Here is a 20,789-nt window from a genome sequence, read left to right as displayed (position 1 = left end):
CTGAGACAAGGACACCCAGACAAATGTGTTAATGCACTTATGAGCTTGATTGATGTGCTCTGTTGATGTTTGTGCTCTTTTAAAGTCTTACTAAGTAAGATTCAAGAAGTTTATTGGCCATGTTTGGGCATGCCAAACAAGGAATTTGACTCCGGTAGATCTAAGCCTCTGTTCAACATTTAGGTGACTAACAACATTCAGGATATGTCAGAAAATTTACAATTATTCTCAAACATCCCCTGATCTTAAACTCCCAGGAAGGCAAGGAAAAACTCAAAACTCCTCCTCGGGGAAATGAGAAACTTTGAGAAGAGACCACAGATGGGAGGATCCCTCTTCCAGGATGACCAGGCTGCAATGGATGCAGAGAGGACACATTGTATACGTAATATAGACAATTCAAAGATAAAGCGTCGAGAGCAGGAAGTTATTGCACAGCAATGACTCTGAGACTTTATGAGTGGTGTGAGTTCATCACAGCGACAGCCTTGGGAAGGAAGCTGTGTCTGCTGGTTTTGGCGTACAGCGCTCTGTAACGCTGTCCGGAGGGGAGTAGTTCGAACAGACTGTGACCTGGTTGAGAAGGGTCTGTAGAGATGTTACTTGCACGTTTCCTGGTCCTGGACAGGTACAAGTCCTGGATAGATGGGAGATTGGTCCCAATTATCTTTTCTGCAGTCCTGATTGTCCGTTGCAGTCTATGCTTGTCTTGTTTGGTGGCCAATCCAAACCAGACAGTGATGTACATACAGAGGATAGACTGGATGATGGCAGTATAGAAGGTCTTCAGCAGCTCCTTTGGAAGGTTGAACTTCCTGAGCTGTCTCAGAAAGTACAGCCTCTGTTGGGCCTTTTTCTGGGCAAAGTCTATGTGGCTGGCCCATTTCAGGTCCCGAGAGATTGTGGATCCCAGGAACTTGAAGGTGTCTGTGGAGGGAATAGCATTAGTGAGGATAGTGAGAGGTGGAAGTGGTGAAGGGTCTATCCTGAAGTCCACTGTCATCTCCTCGGTCTTGAGCGGGTTCAGCTCCAGGTGGTTTTGGCTGCACCAGTGGACCAGCCGCTCCACCTCCTGTCTGTACACAGTCTCGTCACCGTCCCGGATCAGTCCGATAAGAGTGGTGTCATCCGCACATACTTGAAGAGCTTCACAGAAGAGTCGCTCAAGGAGCAATCATTGGTATAGAGCAGTGCCTCTCAATCATTTTCTGTGATTGGGAGAAGAAAACATTTTGCGCCCCCCCATGTTATTAACATTAAAGAAAACAAAAAATAAATAAAAAAGAAAGACTAACTTACAATAAAGAATAACTTTAATAACATTGTTTTTTAGTCTGTAACAGATCAGATTCAAAGTGCATCACTTTGCCTGAAATTAAAAAATAAATTATAATCATTCAAACTATAAACATTCTTGACCAACTGCAATTTTATGCTGAAAAAAATACAATAAAATAATAATTAACATACATAATATTAAATTAAATAACAGCAATAAATAATATTCAATTCAAATTAATCAACATTAACTCAGGAGCACAATATATAAAACATTTTAACCTACAAAACAAAAATGAATAAAACAATTTCTGCTGTTTTTTTAATCAAAATGAGGCAACATGACGGAGACCATATCCACGGCTGCAGGTAGTATCAGCTCTTCTGCAATGGTGTGTTTTTTTTTTTTTTTTTTTTTTGCACTGAGCAATTTGGCCTGACCGTTTGTCTCCATAACATCTGACACACCTCGCGGATCTGGAGTGCAGGCGCGGCTTCTGAAAGAGAGAGAGTAGGTGATAACGATGATGGAGGTGTGGACAGAGGGGTTGTGGGTGGAGGTGATTGTACTGCAGGAGGTCCTGTTGTGTGGGTGGACCATTCAAACCTGCAGTAAAACCTGTTTAGCTGGTTTGCAAGCCTTGGGTTCTCTACAGGTGGTTTCTTGAAGCCGTAATGCTCTGCAGGCCTTTCCACACTGTTAAGGGATCAGGATTGGCAGCGAGGTGTCTCCCCAGGCTCTCCCCATAAAACCTCTTGGCTTTCCTGATCTCTCGGTTCAGTGTGTTCCTGGTCTGCCTTAACAGGTCCTGGTCCCCACTCCTGTAGGCCTCCTCCTTGGCTTTGCGCAGCATCCTGAGGTTTGGTGTAAACCAAGGTTTGTTGTTGTACGTGCAGAAGGTCTTAGTTTGCACACACAAGTCCTCACAAAACAGAATATTATCGTATTTTAGGACGAATATGTGTTTTTAACAACTGTTATTTATAGGAGCATTTCTAGGTAACTCAATGACACTGTACAAAATATAAAACTGTCACGCACCGGTGTCGTCCAGCCACGCCCCCTTGTCACCGCGATCGCTGTCACCTGTCGCGGGCTGATTGGGAGCGCTATATTAGCGCGGGCAGCGCAAAAATTCATGTCAGCTTGTCTCGTGATGTCTGCGTGTACACCGGTCCCTTCCACAGCTGCTCGACTTAGAGATCACCCGTCTGCCACGTCCAGTCCTCGCCAGTGCGAAGCCCAGCCGACAGCTCCTTCACCTGGCTTGCCATCCGGCTAACCACCCCCCGACGAGCGCAGCCTCGCCCGATTGCCGCTTCAGCTCCTCAGCGTTCCCCTCTCCCTCCACAATAAAGACTGCTTCACTTGCATTTGGCTGTACTGTCCGATCTCTCACAAAAACAGTAATGCAGTACAATAACTGCCTGGGATTAATGTCAATTAAAATCAGCAAGAAGATAAAGTGAGCAAAAATAAGATAAATACACAAGGTTAAACAGAGTAAGCTTTTATCAGTAAGTAGGGTTTGAGTCTGGATTTGTAAAAAGTAGATTGTACTGCGCAGATCAGGTGTTAAGGGTTTCATATGCGCAGGCCGAAGCAACTAAGGGCTCTGGCCCCCAAGTTCAGCTTTCAACTGTTTCACACTAATAAACAGCTCTGCTATTTTTTCTTTCCAAAGGAAGTGACGGCTGGCGCCTTTATGAATACATCACAAGACATTTCATTGCCACAGTAAGTCAAGACTGCAAGTATCTACAGACAACCATTGTTTTCACCATTGGAACAGAAGCTTTCACATGTAACGGAAAAACCCTGATCTCATCAGGTAAATGATTTAATACAGACAATTGTTTTCACCAATGACAGCTTTACCATTGCCTGAAACACTTGACATTTGGGATTATTTTGTTGAAGAATTTAACACAAAAAGTTGTTTTATTTACAGGTTTTACTGCTTTGATGCCATGGCAGGGTATTCCTCTTGAAGAAGCCCTGCCTATCTGTGAAAGTGGAGACATTTTCACAGTAGATGAGATTAAGTTGATGGAAAAACAGACTAGTCCACCAGACTACTTGACCGAGGCCGAACTCATCACTCTTATGGAGAAACACGGCATTGGTAATTCTCAGCACTGCCTGCGTGCTCCAAATGTTTTCATTCATTTGTGTGATGTGGCTCTGAAAAAAAGTAACAACAGCTTTGTTGACTTTTGTTCATGTAGCTAATGACAGAATGTGGTGGCAATAAACCGTATAATATTAACCCTGGAATAGAATTATGGTACTCCTTGATAGACTATATTTTATCCTTTTAATATTTACACCGGTTGACAATAACTTGAAGCTTTAGCACAATGTCCATCCATCCGTCCGTCCGTCCGTCCGTCCGTCCGTCCGTCCCTTCCTCCCTCCCTCCCTCCCTCCCTCCCTCCCTCCCTCCCTGTACCGCTTTGTCCCCACGCTTCGTCCCTTCCCCTCCCTCCCTCCCTGTACCGCTTTGTCCCCACGCTTCGTCCCTTCCGTACTGCTTATCATGAAGGTCACGGGCGTGCTGGAGCCTATCCCAGCAGTCTTTGGGCAGTAGGGGGGAACTGGTTGCCAGCCAATGGCAGGGCACACAGAGACGAACAACCATCCACACTCGCACTCACACCTACAAGCAATTTGGAGTGCTCCATCAGCCTACCATGCATGTTTTTGGGAAGTGGGAGGAAACCAGAGTGCCCGGGAGAACATGCAAACTCCACACAGGGAGGGCCGGAGGAGGAATCGAAACCGCACCCTCTGAACTGTGAGGCGGACGAGTTAACCATTATAATGCCGCCATTATAACAATCTCTTCCTGATATTTTTTATGCTGGTAAGACGACCAGAAGGTTGATTCCTCAGTTAGCTTTGAGTGATAATACCACAAATAGGTCTATTTTGTCAAGTCATAAAGTCTCCCTCTGGTTTGTTATGAACTGAACTCTTTTGGTTTCAGCCAGTCCCCCATCAAGCTTCTCCAGTTACCGGAAAATATTTTTTTCTCAGATGAGATGGTGTGACGCTACCTGAACTGTCAGCGTTTGCCTCGAGGACTATTTAACGTGTGCAATAACTGACCCAGATTCTAACGTTGGCCACAATGCAATGTGAAATTCTACTTTAGGTGGCCTAACAATAACTTGTATTTAGAAAATAATACACTTTTAATCTTCGTAGCTCAAGTCCATTCATCTCTATTACTTTGTAATAATGTCACTAAATTCCAAGCATTGTAATTGAACAATGTGTGACTGCTATTTTGCACCTGCAGGTACTGATGCCAGCATCCCTGTCCACTTAAACAACATCTGTCAAAGGAACTATGTGACAGTAGAGAATGGACGCAAGTTGAAGCCTACCAACTTGGGCATTGTTCTAGTACATGGGTATTACAAAATAGGTATACGGCCTCAGATTATGTCAAGCCTTCTCTTTTTTTTTTAAACATGTTTTTATTGACAGAAGATTCTAATAAATTTGTAAGCGTACAGCAACATTTATCAATGTTACTCCACAGAGCTGAAATACCAATTTCAATGACATCCAAAGACAACCACACCAAAACAACACATAGACCTCTCAATTACCCAAACACAACAGCAAAAAACAAAATTTATAATAATAAAACAATTCACAAAACACTATCTGCAGTTAGTGAATAAGTAAGCTAGGCGACACACGCTCGGGGAAGCCCTTGATGGAGAGCCTTCTTTCCGAAGACCACAAACAAAATTAGATTTAAAACAAATAAAAAATTACACAAGTTGCAAAGGTCAAAATGAGTAGGAAAAAGAAAAACTTGTATACATTTGACATAATTTCAATCTGTACCATTACCACTTTTAGCATCACAGGTTATTTCATTTTATAATGCACCATGACCTAGTACGTATATAATCTTTTTTACTCTTTCTTGACAATTGAAAGTCGCGTTAAATTGTCAACCATCATTACATACTATCACAGTTTTCACATGGGCTAATTTTGATCATGATAGACTTGAAATATTGCATTAGTAAGATCAATTTCATTTGTTAAATACAGTAATTTGAAACCGTGAAGATCCTCATAATTGTGCGTCTCTGTCATAGACTTATTAACCACTATGACCTATATAATCTTTTTTACTCTTTCTTGACTATTAAAAGTCCAGTTAAATTGTCAACCATCATTACATACCATCAAAGTTTGCACATAGACTAATATTGATCATGCTAGACTTGAAATGTTGCATTTGTAAGATCCATTTGATTTATTAAATACGGCAGTTTGAAACCGTGAAGGTCCTCATGCATGTGCATTTCTTTCATAGATGCTGAGCTGGTACTACCAACCATTCGCAGTGCTGTTGAAAAGCAACTGAATCTAATTGCACTTGGTAAGGCCCACTTCCAGCAAGTACTCCAGCATGCATTGGATATCTTCAAGAGGAAGTTTCACTATTTTGTGGATTCCATCTGTGGTAAGTACCACAAATTAAACCCACATAGGACATAAATTTGCTCAAGGGCTTTTTTTTCTGATGAAGTTTATGGCAATTTCAAATGGGCAGCGCCAGCATTATACTGTCACTCACATTTGTAGAATCCAAGTTCAGTCAAAAGATAAATGCCCCTAAATGACTGATTTCAACCAGTCCTGATTAGACATACAGTCACAAAACATTTTTAGGAGACAACTTTGCCCTCGAACTCCAGACTTCATGCAATAGTTGACTGCAAAGAATTTTCATTGAAATTGATGGCCCCTTGTCAGGTTTGTTCCCAGTTCTTTATCTTTAATGCTCGATATGCTAACAGTAATTACCAAGAGGCAGCCTTCACAGTTTAACTATTTAATGTATGCCAGAATTATCGAGACACAGCTGTGGAGCCTTCTCTGTGAGATGCGGAAGAAGGTCTAACTCCCACCACTAGGGTTCCTGCTACTATACTACTCTAGGCCGCCCTCCTGCAAGGAAGTGACTCTGCCGAGCGAAGTGATAATGTGTGACCTTTTAGTCTTAACTGAGAGCGACCTCTACGTATGTGCAAAGAGTGTCAGAAGAGAAAGCTAATGAAGCAAGAGAAGGGTTACAGCGATATAACAACATAGCTCAAGTTACCTAGCTAATCACATGTGCCAAAGAGGCCTATTCTAACAATCCACCTGTTTGAGTGACCTCACTGGTCACTCAACTAAACTTGAGCTTTTGCTGAAAAAATATGCATCTCCCCCTGTTGAACTGGCCTAACTGCCAGACCATCCCACCCCCTGTTTGTGCGTGCAAGAATCCTACATATATGTGCGCGTGGCCCCCTACACGGCAAGGCTCTTACCATCAGGTGCATCCCCTCGGACCTTTTATTGAGTTGCCACTAACTTCAGGGGCCACTAGTGTGGTGCATTACAGAATGCAAACGTCTAATTAGTACAACAAAAATGTGCATATAATGTAGTGAGTATGTGTCATTTATTGGCGTACCCGGTGCGAGCGATGACATCTGTGGAGCACCATGAGCAAGCAAAACAACTATACATATACTCATCATCAGTTATCGTGGCCTCTACATCTGACTAATCACACAACATCATCCTCCTCGACCACATTCTCCAATCCGGGAACCGGAGGGACCGGCAAAATCTCGCGCCTGCCCCACTCGGCGGCCTGGAATGTCGGGGGCCTTCCATGATCACCCACTAGACGCTCGACGGTCCTAATGATCAAGAGCCTAATACAAGGAACACAGCAACAACCACAAAAGACAAACACTCCCAATATCATCCCACCAGAAATAATTACATTACTGACTACTTCTTTCCACTTCCGAACCATTTTTCTAACATGTCAGTAAACGAGTTAGACACACCAGAGTATGATTTTAATTCATTAGATAGTTCCCTCAATCCCTTCAACGCTGAAGTGAAGCTTCCATCAGGAGCCGTATTGTTGGGGATATAGGTAGTACAATTTTCTCCAAATATCGAGCAAACGCCCCCACGCTCAGCCAAAATAGAATCTAACGCTACCCTATTCTGATATGCCATTAGCGAAGTGGCTGTTAATTGCGTATTTATGGCACCAAACCCAGCCCTTGTAAAATTTGTCAAACGTTGTACATTGTAGTGAATATAATTTATTCGATCGACATTTTTATTAGGGAATATAGACTCCCACCCTGCTGCAATTTGCTCTGCCAGTTTGTATTCATTAGGGACACCCCTTGGTACCCCAATAGCATCAATATAAGCAGGACTACCATAGTACGGGTCACTAAGCGCTCTCGTAACTCTCTTCATCAATTGGTTTGAACCCGATGCAAATATTTACAACAATTGCCTTATCTCCCCGACTCCCACTTCATAAATCTTTATTGGTGATAGCAATGGAACCAGACCACATGTTCCACTCCAATCAGAAGACAGATACCCATATTGTGTCCCTCCCCCGCAATACCACCAGATGTTATTCCTTGCCACCAACAGTTTGGTGGCGTCCTCATTACCTGTCATATTGATTGTGTGTTCACAAACTTGACGGGGGAGGTCACCCATCGGCCGAAGTTTAGCTCCCCGATTCCTTATCACACAGGTCACTAATTGCTGGAGTCTTGGAGCGAAGACTGGCGGAGTGTCGTTCATCGGGGACATGGGGTACACCATATCCCACCCAATAGATTCATCTTCAGGTGTAATGTGACTCATGACGTTTACCATACATACCCTAGCATTAGACCGATTTACCAACACATTTTTATCTTCCATAGCTGATGGAACTAACACAAGTGTGGGCCTGCTTGTTGAACACACAATTAGATTCACGAGCGTCGTGTACAGCGGACCTCATCATTTCCAACCATACATTTTTTGTAAAAAGCCCGTTTCCGGTGTACCTCTGTAACCTGGCGAAATTACATCTGTGTTGTTCATCTGGGCATCTCTTACCACACTTCGCAATTTACCCCCTTGCTATGCAATTTTCATTAATTTCATGGGGTCCCTCCCAGCTATATCTTCCCCAATAATCAGATAAAACGACCGGCCAGTTTTATCCCCACATAAGCGAGCCTCAAGTGTTGGCAACCTGTCAAAAGGGTTCCTTGTCAAATCAGTAATGGTTAACAACATCGGGTTCGATTTCAAGGGGTTATTTGCATCAAACTGCCCACGCATAATAGACAAGGAGTCTTGTATCACTCCGAGCCAAAAACCATTGTGATTCCCCAAATACCCATTATCTTTAGTCGCAGTGGGGGAAGTGGACTGTGAATAAACCCACATATATATACATCATAATATCTCCAATTCATGTCAGACCCACCACAATCCATTACATCACACAAATCAAAATGATAGTTGACAGTTTCCCCATAAATGTAATTCAGTACCAGCCACTAATAAGTAATCAAACACTCATCCTTTTCATTAACTTGAAGACGCACTGAAGACAACATACCATAAAAAATACACGTAAACAATATATTTACAACTACAGGTTTACAATTCCCCATCTTCTTGCCCGCCCCCCCCCCCCCCCGTTTCTTTATCATCCCCAATTAAAGCGTATGTAAAGGCACCTTTAAGAAGTTTTAAAAACCACTCAAAATGTTCGATTATATTCACCTGTATCCAAATAATATTATAGAATTTGAAATAAAATTCGTGAGCCAAACGCAGTCAATTTGTGTGTATTTCTCGATCTTTCCTGCCTCTGTCATGAACCACGCCATTCTGGATCACATGGTACCGTGACGTAGATGATAGGACTCCCCCCTCCAATACTTAACATATAAGCATAATAGAGACAATGGAGCCCCCCCCCAAGTTCACCCACCCCCCTCGAAAGTGCCAAGACAGAGCCATGTAATTGCCAAAAGGGAGATTCTTGGGGTATGAAAACGTTACCTTTATGTTATTTGAAAAATAAAAAAGTTTAGGCTTATAACTATAGGTGTAACTTCGGTAGTAACATTCTGTGTGCAAAGGGAGAATAAGAATTAGCACACCAAAGTAATAATCCTTCATGGGTTTTCCCAGTCCTAAAAATTAATTTTCCTGCTGTTTTCTACCCTATAAAAAAAATATGTTGCCGAAAATATTATTAAAATAAATTTTCATTGCAACTTTCTTAGAATTTATTAAATTGGAAACCCAAAACAATATCAGTATATACTCATTGATTTTCTTCGGCTGTACCTTCCGCACCTTTGTTTTGCGATGCTTCAGTCGCTGGGGTACTTCTCACTGGTTCAAATTGATAGCCATGTACCCCAAGAAAGAAATCATACTCTTCTTCATTTTCGTCAGAAGGTGAAGAATCGTCTGAGGGAGATTCGTCAGACGACATCGCTTCCACTTCTGTATCCGCCATCATGCTTACATGGGCTAAGTAACTCGGCAACGCTCGGCCTCCTATAATCTACGTCACAGTCACTTCGGCAATTTTCGGGATGAACTTCAACGATCACATACAAACCGTTGATTTTTCATCGATTACTCCTCAATTCGCAATTTTATTCAAAAATTCACAACAGTTTCCAAAAATACAAGTCCATCCATCCATCCATCCATCCATCCATCTTCTTCCGCTTATCCGGGGTCGGGTCGCGGGGGCAGCAGCTTTAGGAGGGACTCCCAGACTTCCCTCTCCCCAGCCACTTCATCCAGCTCATCCCGGGGGATCCCAAGGCGTTCCCAGGCCAGCTGAGAGACATAGTCTCTCCAGCGCGTCCTGGGTCGTCCCCGGGGTCTCCTACCGGTGGGACATGCCCGGAACACCTCCCCAGGGAGGCGTCCAGGAGGCATCCTGATAAGATGCCCGAGCCACCTCATCTGGCTCCTCTCAACGTGGAGGAGTAGCGACTCTACTCCGAGTCTCTCCCGGATGACCGAGCTTCTCACCCTATCTCTAAGGGAGAGCCCGGACATCCTGCGGAGAAAACTCATTTCGGCCGCTTGTATCCGAGATCTCGTTCTTTCGGTCACGACCCATAGCTCGTGACCATAGGTGAGGGTAGGAGCGTAAATCGACCGGTAAATTGAGAGCTTTGCCTTTTGGCTCAGCTCTCTCTTCACCACAACGGACCGGTACAGGGTCCGCATTACTGCCGACGCTGCACCGATCCGCCTGTCGATCTCACGCTCCATCCTCCCCTCACTCGTGAACAAGACTCCAAGATACTTGAACTCCTCCACTTGGGGCAGGATCTCATCCCCGATCCGGAGAGGGCATTCCACCCTTTTCCGATCGAGGACCATGGACTCGGATTTGGAGGTGCTGACCCTCATCCCGACCGCTTCACACTCGGCTGCGAACCGTTCCAGCGAGAGCTGGAGATCACGGCCTGAAGAAGCCAACAGCACCACGTCATCTGCAAAAAGCAGAGACGCGATGCTGAGGTCCCCAAACCGGACCCCCTCAACGCCTCGGCTGCGCCTAGAAATTCTGTCCATAAAAATTATGAACAGAATCGGTGACAAAGGGCAGCCTTGGCGGAGTCCAACCCTCACTGGGAACGAATCCGACTTACTGCCGGAAATGGGGACCAGACTCTGGCATCGGTGATACAGGGACCGAACCGCCCTTATCAGTTGGCTCGGCACCCCGTACTCCCGAAGCACCCTCCACAGAACCTCCCGAGGGACACGGTCGAACGCCTTCTCCAAGTCCACAAAACACATGTGGACTGGTTGGGCGAACTCCCATGCACCCTCGAGGATCCTGCCGAGGGTGTAGAGCTGGTCCACTGTTCCACGGCCAGGACGAAAGCCACACTGCTCCTCCTGAATCCAAGGTTCGACCTCCCGACGGACCCTCCTCTCCAGCACCCCTGAATAGACCTTACCAGGGAGGCTGAGGAGTGTGATTCCCCTGTAATTGGAACACACCCTCCGGTCCCCCTTCTTAAAGAGGGGAACCACCACCCCAGTCTGCCAATCCAGAGGCACTGTCCCCGATGTCCACGCAACGTTGTAGAGGCGTGTCAGCCATGACAGCCCCACAACATCCAGAGCCTTTAAGAACTCTGGGCGGATCTCATCCACCCCCGGGGCCTTGCCACCGAGGAGTTTTTTAACTACCTCAATGACTTCGACCCCAGAGATTGGAGAATCCGCCTCAGAGTCTCCAGGCCCTGCTTCCTCAATGGAAGGCGTGTAGGTGGAATTGAGGAGGTCTTCGAAGTATTCTCCCCACCGACTCACGACGTCCCGAGTCGAGGTCAGCAGCACGCCATCCCCACTGTAAACAGTGTTGATGTTGCACTGCTTCCCCCTCCTGAGACGCCGGATGGTGGACCAGAATTTCCTCGAAGCCGTCCGAAAGTCATTCTCCATGGCCTCACCGAACTCCTCCCACGCCCGGGTTTTTGCCTCAGCAACCGCCGAAGCCGCGTTCCGCTTGGCCATCCGGTTCCCTTCAGCTGCCTCCGGAGTCCCGCAGGCCAAAACGGCCCGATAGGACTCCTTCTTCAGCTTGACGGCATCCCTTACCGCCGGTGTCCACCAGCGGGTTCGGGGGTTGCCGCCACGACAGGCACCAACGACCTTACGGCCACAGCTCCGGTCGGCCGCCTCAACAGTGGAGGCGCGGAACATGGTCCACTCAGACTCAATGTCCCCCGCCTCCCCCGGGACGTAGGAAAAGCTCTGCCGGAGGTGGGAGTTGAAGCTCTTCCTGACAGGAGATTCTGCCAGACGTTCCCAGCAGACCCTCACAGAGCGTTTGGGTCTGCCAGGTCGGACCGGCATCTTCCCCCACCATCGGAGCCAACCCACCACCAGGTGGTGATCAGTTGACAGCTCCGCCCCTCTCTTCACCCGAGTGTCCAAAACATGCGGCCGCAAATCCGATGACACGACTACAAAGTCGATCATCGAACTGCGGCCTAGGGTGTCCTGGTGCCAAGTGCACACATGGACACCCTTATGTTTGAACATGGTGTTCATTATTGAACATCCGTGTCGAGCACAGAAGTCCAACAATAGAACACCGCTCGGGTTCAGATCAGGGGGGCCATTCCTCCCAATCACGCCCTTCCAGGTCTCACTGTCATTGCCCACGTGAGCATTGAAGTCACCCAGTAGAACGATAGAGTCCCCAGAAGGAGCGCTCTCCAGCACTTCCTCCAGGGACTCCAAGAAGGGTGGGTACTCTGAGCTGCTGTTTGGTGCATAGACACAAACAACAGTCAGGACCCGTCCCCCCACCCGAAGGCGGAGGGAGGCTACCCTCTCGTTCACCGGGGTGAACCCCAATGTGCAGGCGCCCAGCCGGGGGGCAATAAGTATACCCACACCTGCTCGACGCCTCTCACCGTGGGCAACTCCAGAGTGGAAGAGAGTCCAGCCCCTCTCGAGAGGGCTTGTACCGGAACCCAAACTGTGTGTGGAGGCTAGTCCGACTATATCTAGTCGGAATCTTTCTGCCTCGCACACCAGCTCGGGCTCCTTTCCAGCCAGAGAGGTGACATTCCATGTCCCAAGAGCCAGCTTCTGCAGCCGGGGATCAGACCGCCAAGGTCCCCACCTTTGGCTGCCGCCCAGCTCACATTGCACCCGACCCCTTCGGCCCCTCCCACAGGTGGTGAGCCCATGGGAAGGGGGACCCACGTTTCCATTTCGGGCTATGCAAAGATAAGTCCATCTTTATCAAATACATTTTCGGACCCCATAGTGTCTTTACATGCCCTTTAAAGCCAAGTTGGCTCGAGTCCAGGAAACGTGCAAGTAACATCTCAACAGACCCTTCGCACCCAGGTTGCAGCCTGTTTGAACTACTCCCCTCCGGACGCCGTTATAGAGCTCTGTACACTAAAACCAGCAGACACAGAGACAGCTTCTTCCCCCAGGCTGTCGCTCTGATGAACTCACACCACTCTTAGAGTCTCAGAGTCATTACTGTGCAATAACATCCCGCTTGCCACACCTTTTTTGTCTACACTGTTTGTACTATGTGTCCTCTCTGCACCCATTGCAGCCTGGTCATCCTAGAAGAGGGACCCTCCCATCTGTGGTCTCTAATCAAGGTTTCTCATTTCCCCTAGCTGGAGTTTTGAGTTTTTCCTTGCCCTCTTGGGAGTTTAAGATCAGGGAGTGTTTGAGAATATCTTTCGTTCTTCACATGTCCTGAATGTTGTTGTTAGTCACCTAAATGTTGAACAGAGGCTGTGATTTACCGAAGTCAAATTCCTTGTTTGGCACGCTCAAACATGGCGAATAAAAAACTCTTGAATCTTGAATCTTGAGTCTCTCGAAGTGTGCGTTCTAAAGGTTGTGTTGTCACCGACAATGCGACTTGTGCCAATACCTACTCTTCCTTGTTTCTGCCGTGTCTAGCCAGACACGCAAAGAGTGAGTTGTAGACTCAGCCACCTTGAATGGACCCGCCCAGTGTGGCTCACTCCATTCTCGGTGCAAAACCTTCCTGTACACCCATGAACCCGGAGGCACCTCTGGGGGATCGGGACTGGAATTATCAGAGTGAAGGAGGTCAGTATTCTGAAAAGAAAGAAACTGGACAGCAGCATGCAATTCTTTCAAATGTTCGCGTCAGACTTTATCTGTGATTTCACAACACACCCCTGGTGCATCTGCCAAGGACGGAGCAGCTGGCGCAGGCATCTCTCTCCCAGTCAACAACTGATGAGGAGACAGGCCTGTTGCAGAGTGTGTGGTGGAGCGCATTGAAAACAATGCAATGGGGAGTGCGTCAGGCCATTTCAAATTTGTAGAGCTAATTATCTTTGCCAACTGTCCTTTTAGTGTCCGATTCGCTCTTTCTACTGGCCCTTGCGACTGTGGGTATATTGCTGAGCCCAGACTTCTTGAAATCCCAAACATCTCCTCTATCTCATGCAAGTCTTCCGCTGTAAAATGAGTGCCGTTATCAGATCGAATTGCCAAAACGGGGAATGTGGCTGTGTATTAACCAATTGATCACCTCAGCCGACCTTGTCGTCTTACATGGCGTCGCCTCGACCCAGTGCGAGAAAACGTCCACTGCGACTAGAATATACCTGTATCTATGGACCCGAGAGTCACCTCCCATATCCACGAAATCAACCACCATCTCTGCCCATGAGCATGGTGGGACAGGAAAGGCGTCCATCGCCAATTTCATTTTAGTTTTAGGGTTAAAAGTGGAGCAAGTCAAAGTCCCAATGATCGTCACACACACATCTGGGTGTGGTGAAATTTGTCCTCTGCATTTAACCCATCCTCGTGTGATTTTGATCCATCCCCTGGGGAGAGGGGAGCAGTGAGCAGCAGCGGTGCCGCGCTCGGGAATCATTTGGTGATGTAACCCCCCAATTCCAACCCTTAATGCTGAGTGCAAAGCAAGGAGGCAAGGGTCCCATTTTTATAGTCTTTGGTATGACCCGACCGGGATTGAACCCACAACCTTCCAGTCTCAGAGCGGACAGTCGACCACTGGCCCACTGAGCTGGACATGTCTCCACATGGTACTTGCAAATGTCTTTTAAATTCGGGTGCCAATAAGTGCGAGAAATCTTTTCCGCCAGAACCGAGCCAGAGCTGTGCCCCACCTTATGCACCTCAGTACAGAACTCCAATAGCAGCTGCGACGGAACTGCAGGCTTACCACTAGGGGCTTTGTACAGTCCTTGCGAGTCAACAACAGCTCCCGCAGTCAACCAGCGCTGAATCTCAGAAGGGCCAGCCTCCTTCTGTAAAGACAAAATAATTGACAAGGAGAAAACATTTCTCTTTTACAATCTGCCTCATCGCAGCCGTCCTGGCTAAACTGAGCGCTTCCTTTCACACGATAGTTCGCCACACATTTGGCCGCTAGATCAGCAGTGTTGCCATTTACAACAATAGTTCCAGTTTTTTGATGTCCCGAACATTTCACAATGACCACACGTTTCGGCATTTTAATAGCTTCTTCCAACCATCTCATCAACGTTTGGTGTTTAATTGGGATCCCCTTAGTTTTTAAGTACCCAGTTTTCATCCAAAATTTGAGGTCATAGTGAGCAACTGCATATGCCGAGTCACTATAAATGGAAACAATGTCCCCTTGAGACAACTCAAGCGCCCTGCACATCTCCTCTGCTGCTTGTGCAGATGAAGAGGCAGGCATCAATGCAGCCTCAACAGTCACAAAAAGCTCCAAGTCAAACTCATCCACTTGTTCAACCACAGCGTATGACGCAACAAGAGAACCCTCCCTATCCCTGTGGCTGTGTCCGTCAAAAAACAAAATTGTTGAACCCTCTATAGGCTTGTCCGTCAAATTGGGAAACCTCTGTGTGGGGTGCCATCCGCCAAATAAGAGGTCATTTGTTTCTCACAGGCCTGAAATGAGATCCTTGGGTTGTCCAAGACAGCCAAAACTGTCAATTTTCGTTTAGCACTCAAAATGAATTGTTTATAAAAGACACAACTGCAAGAAATAGAACCGGAGCGCCCCTAGTCACTTTCAGGGCGCGCACAATAGCACACATCATTTGAATGCAATGCAGATGTCCCTTCTCCGGGTCATCCAAGGAGCAACTGTAGTATCTCAGGACCTTTCGGCCCAGAGGCCCCTTTTGCCATAATATTGAATTAACAAAATGGCAGTCGACCTCTACCTCAAGATAGAAGGTTGAGGTTGGGTCAGGTTTGTGCAGTTCGGTGACCAATTGAAGTCTTTTCCTGATTTCTATGAACGCCTCATCTGCTGTTGGTGTCCAATCCAATTTAGCCTGCAGTGTGATAGCCCCCGTAGAGCGAATGAGCTCTCATAACGGGGCCACAATCGCAGCATATTCACTGATGTAATTTTTGCTGAAAATCGTCATACCCATGAACTTCATCATTCCTTGAACCGTAGCTGGACGTGGGTGTTTAAGGATACCTTGACGGTGTGAGGTTGACATGCCAACACCTGTACCTGATATTGTGCGTCCCAAAAAGCTTACTCTTGGTCGACAGAGCTGAAGTTTGTCCCTTGAAACCTTCAGACCTTTAGAATAAAGGTAGATCAACAACGCAATGGACAATTCAGCAGTCCGTGCCTCTCTGGGGCCGGCAATGCAAATGTCGTCTACGTACATACACCAGAATCACACAATCTTCCAAACATCGGTGTTTAAATTTCCCTAGCACATGCAACAGCACATCATTAAACAGCGCAGGCGAATCAGAGAAGCCCTGCGGCAGTCTTGTGTAAGTGTACTGTTGTCGTTTGAATGTAAAAGCGAAGTATGGCCTTGGCTTTTCCACAAGTCGTATGCAGAAAATTGCATTCGAAAAATCCATAACAGTGAACCACTTATGCTCTGATGACAAATCGGCCAACATTGTGTATGGATTCGGGGTCACAAATGTTACATGTTTGACATGTGCATTTATAAGTCTCAGATCATGAACCAATCTAGCATGTGGTTTACCTGTTTTTTCAACTGGATTTATGGGAGTATTGTAAGGTGATAACCAGGGAACCAAAACACCTGCTGCGAGCATCCCCTGGATTGTCAATTATTTTTTTTTTTAGTCATGAGACTGCTGATCGGGTATTGAGCGCGATAAATTGGTGCTTCTGTGTCCAGTTCAACCACAACTGGCTCCGCGTCACAATAACCTACATCAAAAGGCCCCTTCGCATACACCCCCTCGGGCACAGAAGATATCATATCTGCCGCTATCACGGAGTCAGTTCCTTCTCGCCCATGAGTCCGTGAGCGGATCACTCTATCAAGTTTTGCCTCTATCTTCTCACATACCAAGATTCTAAACAAGTCAGCCGCCTTGGAATGTTCCAAAACATCTTCAGCTGGAGAACTCCAATCAGTTTGTTGCAATGCTTGCGCCATCATAGGCACAAGGTTTCTTGCCTGCCACAAGAAGTGTTATGTGAGGTGCCATTTCAAGATTTATTTTGTACAATTCAACCAGCTCCATATTCCACCTTGGGTGAGCAGCCACACCTGCTTTCCCAATGACAACAAAATACCTCCAATGTCGCATCAGAGGGTGCCAGCACATGGCAAATATCTTCAAAGAACTCTCGCTAGGACTCTTCCTCATTGTGTTGCTCCAGCAAAAGAAAATAATTCAGTGATGCGTATCGTCTGCTGGTACTGCATACCCTCTAAGTGACTCAATCCAATTCATCCAGGGTTTAATGGTTTTCTCCATTATCATCTTTGAGGGGCGATCGAGAGCAGCCCAATAGATTACAGCAGACTCTCCATCTCGATTCACTTCTTGAGCCATCTGCAATTGGTGGCCATGCTCAAATGTCCGCAGAATTTCCCCATCGGGGAATCGTACATCTGTATATTTTGGTGTGCAACTAATTATGTCTTGTAGCGCTGCAATCAAATCCCTGGCCATCAAGTTGGTTGGACATCTGTCATTTAAAAGGAATTGGTGTCGAAATATTCTTTTGGATGATTTTGAATTGTAGACACAAAATTGTGGTACAGACAGATAGCAATTTTCAGTTTTACCGGAAAACCCCACGACACATACAATATCTGTAGAGGGAGAGAGGATGTTATAGTGCTGTACCTTGCCCCAGTGTCCAACATAAAAGTATGCTGTCTTCCGCCTACTTTGAGCATGATTTCTTGAGCTGGAAATGGTTCACCCTCCTCAGTGGAGTCCCGGCATCCCTATTTGGAATGATCAACTTGATTCAATTGTGGTTGACAGTTCTGCGCTGAAAGCAGAAATTGTGGGTTAGGTGGCTGATAGTATCTATGACCTGCATTATTCTGGGGTTCCTCATACGTCAATGCTGGTAATGTTTGTGGCGCGGGCAATGCCAGGTATGTCTGTTGATTTGACAGCAGTGGGTTAGCCTGTGATATGAATGTAGGACAGTTCCGAGCCATGTGTCCATACTCCCTACACACATAACACCGGTAGGTTTGATAAGGGTTGTTTTAGATGTTGCGATATGCATCATATTGATTCCCGTTGTTTCATTTTTTACCTCTGCCTCTCCCACGACCCTGCACATTACAAATTACAAATCTCAATTACTCCAGAAACCAAACAATTTCACTCACTGATACCCGTGCTAATAAAATCATTCAATCCCAGAACAATTCGATTGCAAAACACAGTTCATGAAAGAGGGAAAATGTAGATACCAGTTGGGTGCTATTTTTGGTGGAAGCAAAGTCGAGTGATCAGTTCGATTTTACTTCTAAAATCCAAATTAGAGAAACAGGTTGGCCTCGAGGGGGCTGACGACCCGATGGCTATTCCCCCCCTCGCGTAAATACAGAAAAGTCGTTCCCCTCACCTAGTTCCTCATGCAAAGTTGTCCAGTCCAATTCTTTTGAGTAAATCCAAGTTAATCCAAGCAAACGATCCTGCGTCCCACACAAAGATCCCGGGACTTTGGATAAAAGCTTGAAACTCCTTCGGGCTTCTTCAAAAGCCCCGTAGCTGCCCCTGCAGGACTTTTTATAGACTTCTCTGTCCCCCCCCCCCCTTTCTTTCTTCTGGTACCTATACCCTCCCTATAGGGTAAGATTGCCCAGTTTCCCACGCCCCTATAGGATAAGATTGGTCAGTTTCCCACGCTCCTATAGGGTAAGATTGGTCAGTTTCCCACGCCCCTATAGGGTAAGATTGCCCAGTTTCCCACGCTCGGACACCTGTTGCCTTCAGCAGCTGTTTCCGCCCACGCATTACTTTCCACCAAATGTACAGCTAGCCCCTGGTAAAACCTTTCACTTCCTCTTTTCTTCACTTCCTGTTTCATGAGGATGACTCTTTAAAGTTACACTTCAATTAACTCTGAAATAAAAATCCAAACCTTTAATCTATTTCTTTAAACAATTTATATCACGCCACTATTCTCACAGTGGAGGGCCCCTTGATCGAATTGACTAATAATATTTTGTAAGCGGTTACAGAATACATTTTAGCCAAGCAAAGAAATCAAAAAGTAAAATCACATTTGTGCTTCTCCAAACAATTTATGTCACGCCACTACTCTCACAGTGTCGGGCCCCTTGATCGAATTGACTAATAATATTGCGTAAGCTGTTACAGAATACATTTTAGCCAAGCAAAGAAATCAAAAAGTAAAAATCACATTTGTGCTTCCATGCTTGACTCACAATCCGACACCGTGTTCCTGTTTTATTTCTATTTTTACTAGTTTAGCTTATTTTGGCCCCTTTTTGGTCCCATGTTTCGGTCTGGCGCCATCTTTTGGACAAATTTGGAATTTCAGCTCTGCCAATTTATTCCTGTGAACAATCCATATTCACCATTTGCACCATCTCTTCTCCCCATGTTACATGACAAGCAGTTATGTCTATATAAACTAATAAAGAGAATTGTACAGATATGATCATCTAAACGTACATGAGATTGTCTAATTTAACAGAACACGCTACAGGAGTGACAGCGAAGAGAGCAAGAGCACAAAAAACTAGCACTAAAAGAGTAAATGATAGGGGACGGGTTGGGGATCGTGAAGGGTGATGCATGATAAAAACAACAATGACAGCAATAATTCCCAGTGAAGACGAGGTTATGCCCCAATACTCCAGTTCAATTTTAGTGCGTGAGTGAAAAACCTGCGGCAAGATGTTATAATGCAGGAAAAGTCTCACACGGTCCCTCTGCCTTAGGTGACCAGAATGTTATCAATAACAACAGTTCAAGGCAAAAATTGCTCGTGATTGTTCAGCCATTGGGGGCTTGGCATACCCACTGGTGGAGTGCGAGCACAATTCTCACCCCCTTTGCAGCTCTGCTCGGTCCGGGGTGAACTTGGAAATGTCTGCCGCGCGGTCGTTTTCTTCAGTGGCTCAGGGTAGACTACCTGGCCACCAAGGGGGAAGAGGATTATTCTGCCTCTGTTTGAACTGGGGGTGGGGATGCTGTCGATGGCGGATCTGGTTCCTTGCAGGAACCCTTCACATGGGGCGCACTGGGACAGACGTGTCTCCTTTGCCGGCCAGCCGGTCGGTATGTGAGATGCGCTCCGCCACTTTATAGGGGTCCAGTCCACGCAGGCTCCGTCCCCCTCCTTCTTGGGACCTTCAGCCAGAACATTGGGGTGATCTGGACCACGGTCTTTGCTTCCGTATCCGCAGTAGTTTGCTGAGCAAATCCCCATCTGGATCTGCCACCGAAAGAGCAGCAACACGTCTGGAAAAACAGCACCTTTTCTGCAACCTTTGCATAAGTCATTTGAGATGTTTCTTCTGCTCCTCTCATTACTGTGTGTTGAATTGTTATATGTCCTGTTAAGACTCCAAAAACAATTACATTTGACAAAACATTGAATATTACAGTAGACTAAATTATTCTACTCCCCCCCACCCCACCCTTTTGACACATTCACGTAATGTGTCAATAGCATCGTTGGGGAGCGAAAGGGACCAGCAAGGTGTCCCGGACACATTATCATACCCATCCCGGCTGGACTAGATGGTCCTGTCTTGTCCAGCCACAGGAAACGGGCCTTCTCCATTGAACCATTTGACGTCAATGGTGCCCTTGAGTAATCATCAAA

The 20,789-nt window shown here is 46.2% G+C and overlaps 1 protein-coding gene across 1 annotated transcript in view; it reads left to right on the top strand.

Annotated features, from left to right (window-relative positions):
* LOC125994535 (DNA topoisomerase 3-beta-1) overlaps positions 1 to 20,789 on the top strand; it is a 136,692-nt gene that overhangs the window by 68,801 nt on the left and 47,102 nt on the right. The window contains exons 11-14 of the mRNA XM_049763874.1: positions 2,964 to 3,110; positions 3,231 to 3,404; positions 4,584 to 4,712; positions 5,625 to 5,774. Coding sequence (XP_049619831.1) covers positions 2,964 to 3,110; positions 3,231 to 3,404; positions 4,584 to 4,712; positions 5,625 to 5,774 — 600 coding nt within the window. The remainder of the gene's footprint in view (positions 1 to 2,963; positions 3,111 to 3,230; positions 3,405 to 4,583; positions 4,713 to 5,624; positions 5,775 to 20,789) is intronic.

Source organism: Syngnathus scovelli, chromosome 3 (assembly GCF_024217435.2).
Source record: "Syngnathus scovelli strain Florida chromosome 3, RoL_Ssco_1.2, whole genome shotgun sequence".
Taxonomy (NCBI): Eukaryota; Metazoa; Chordata; class Actinopteri; order Syngnathiformes; family Syngnathidae; genus Syngnathus; species Syngnathus scovelli.
This window is presented reverse-complemented; position numbering and strand designations above follow the sequence as displayed.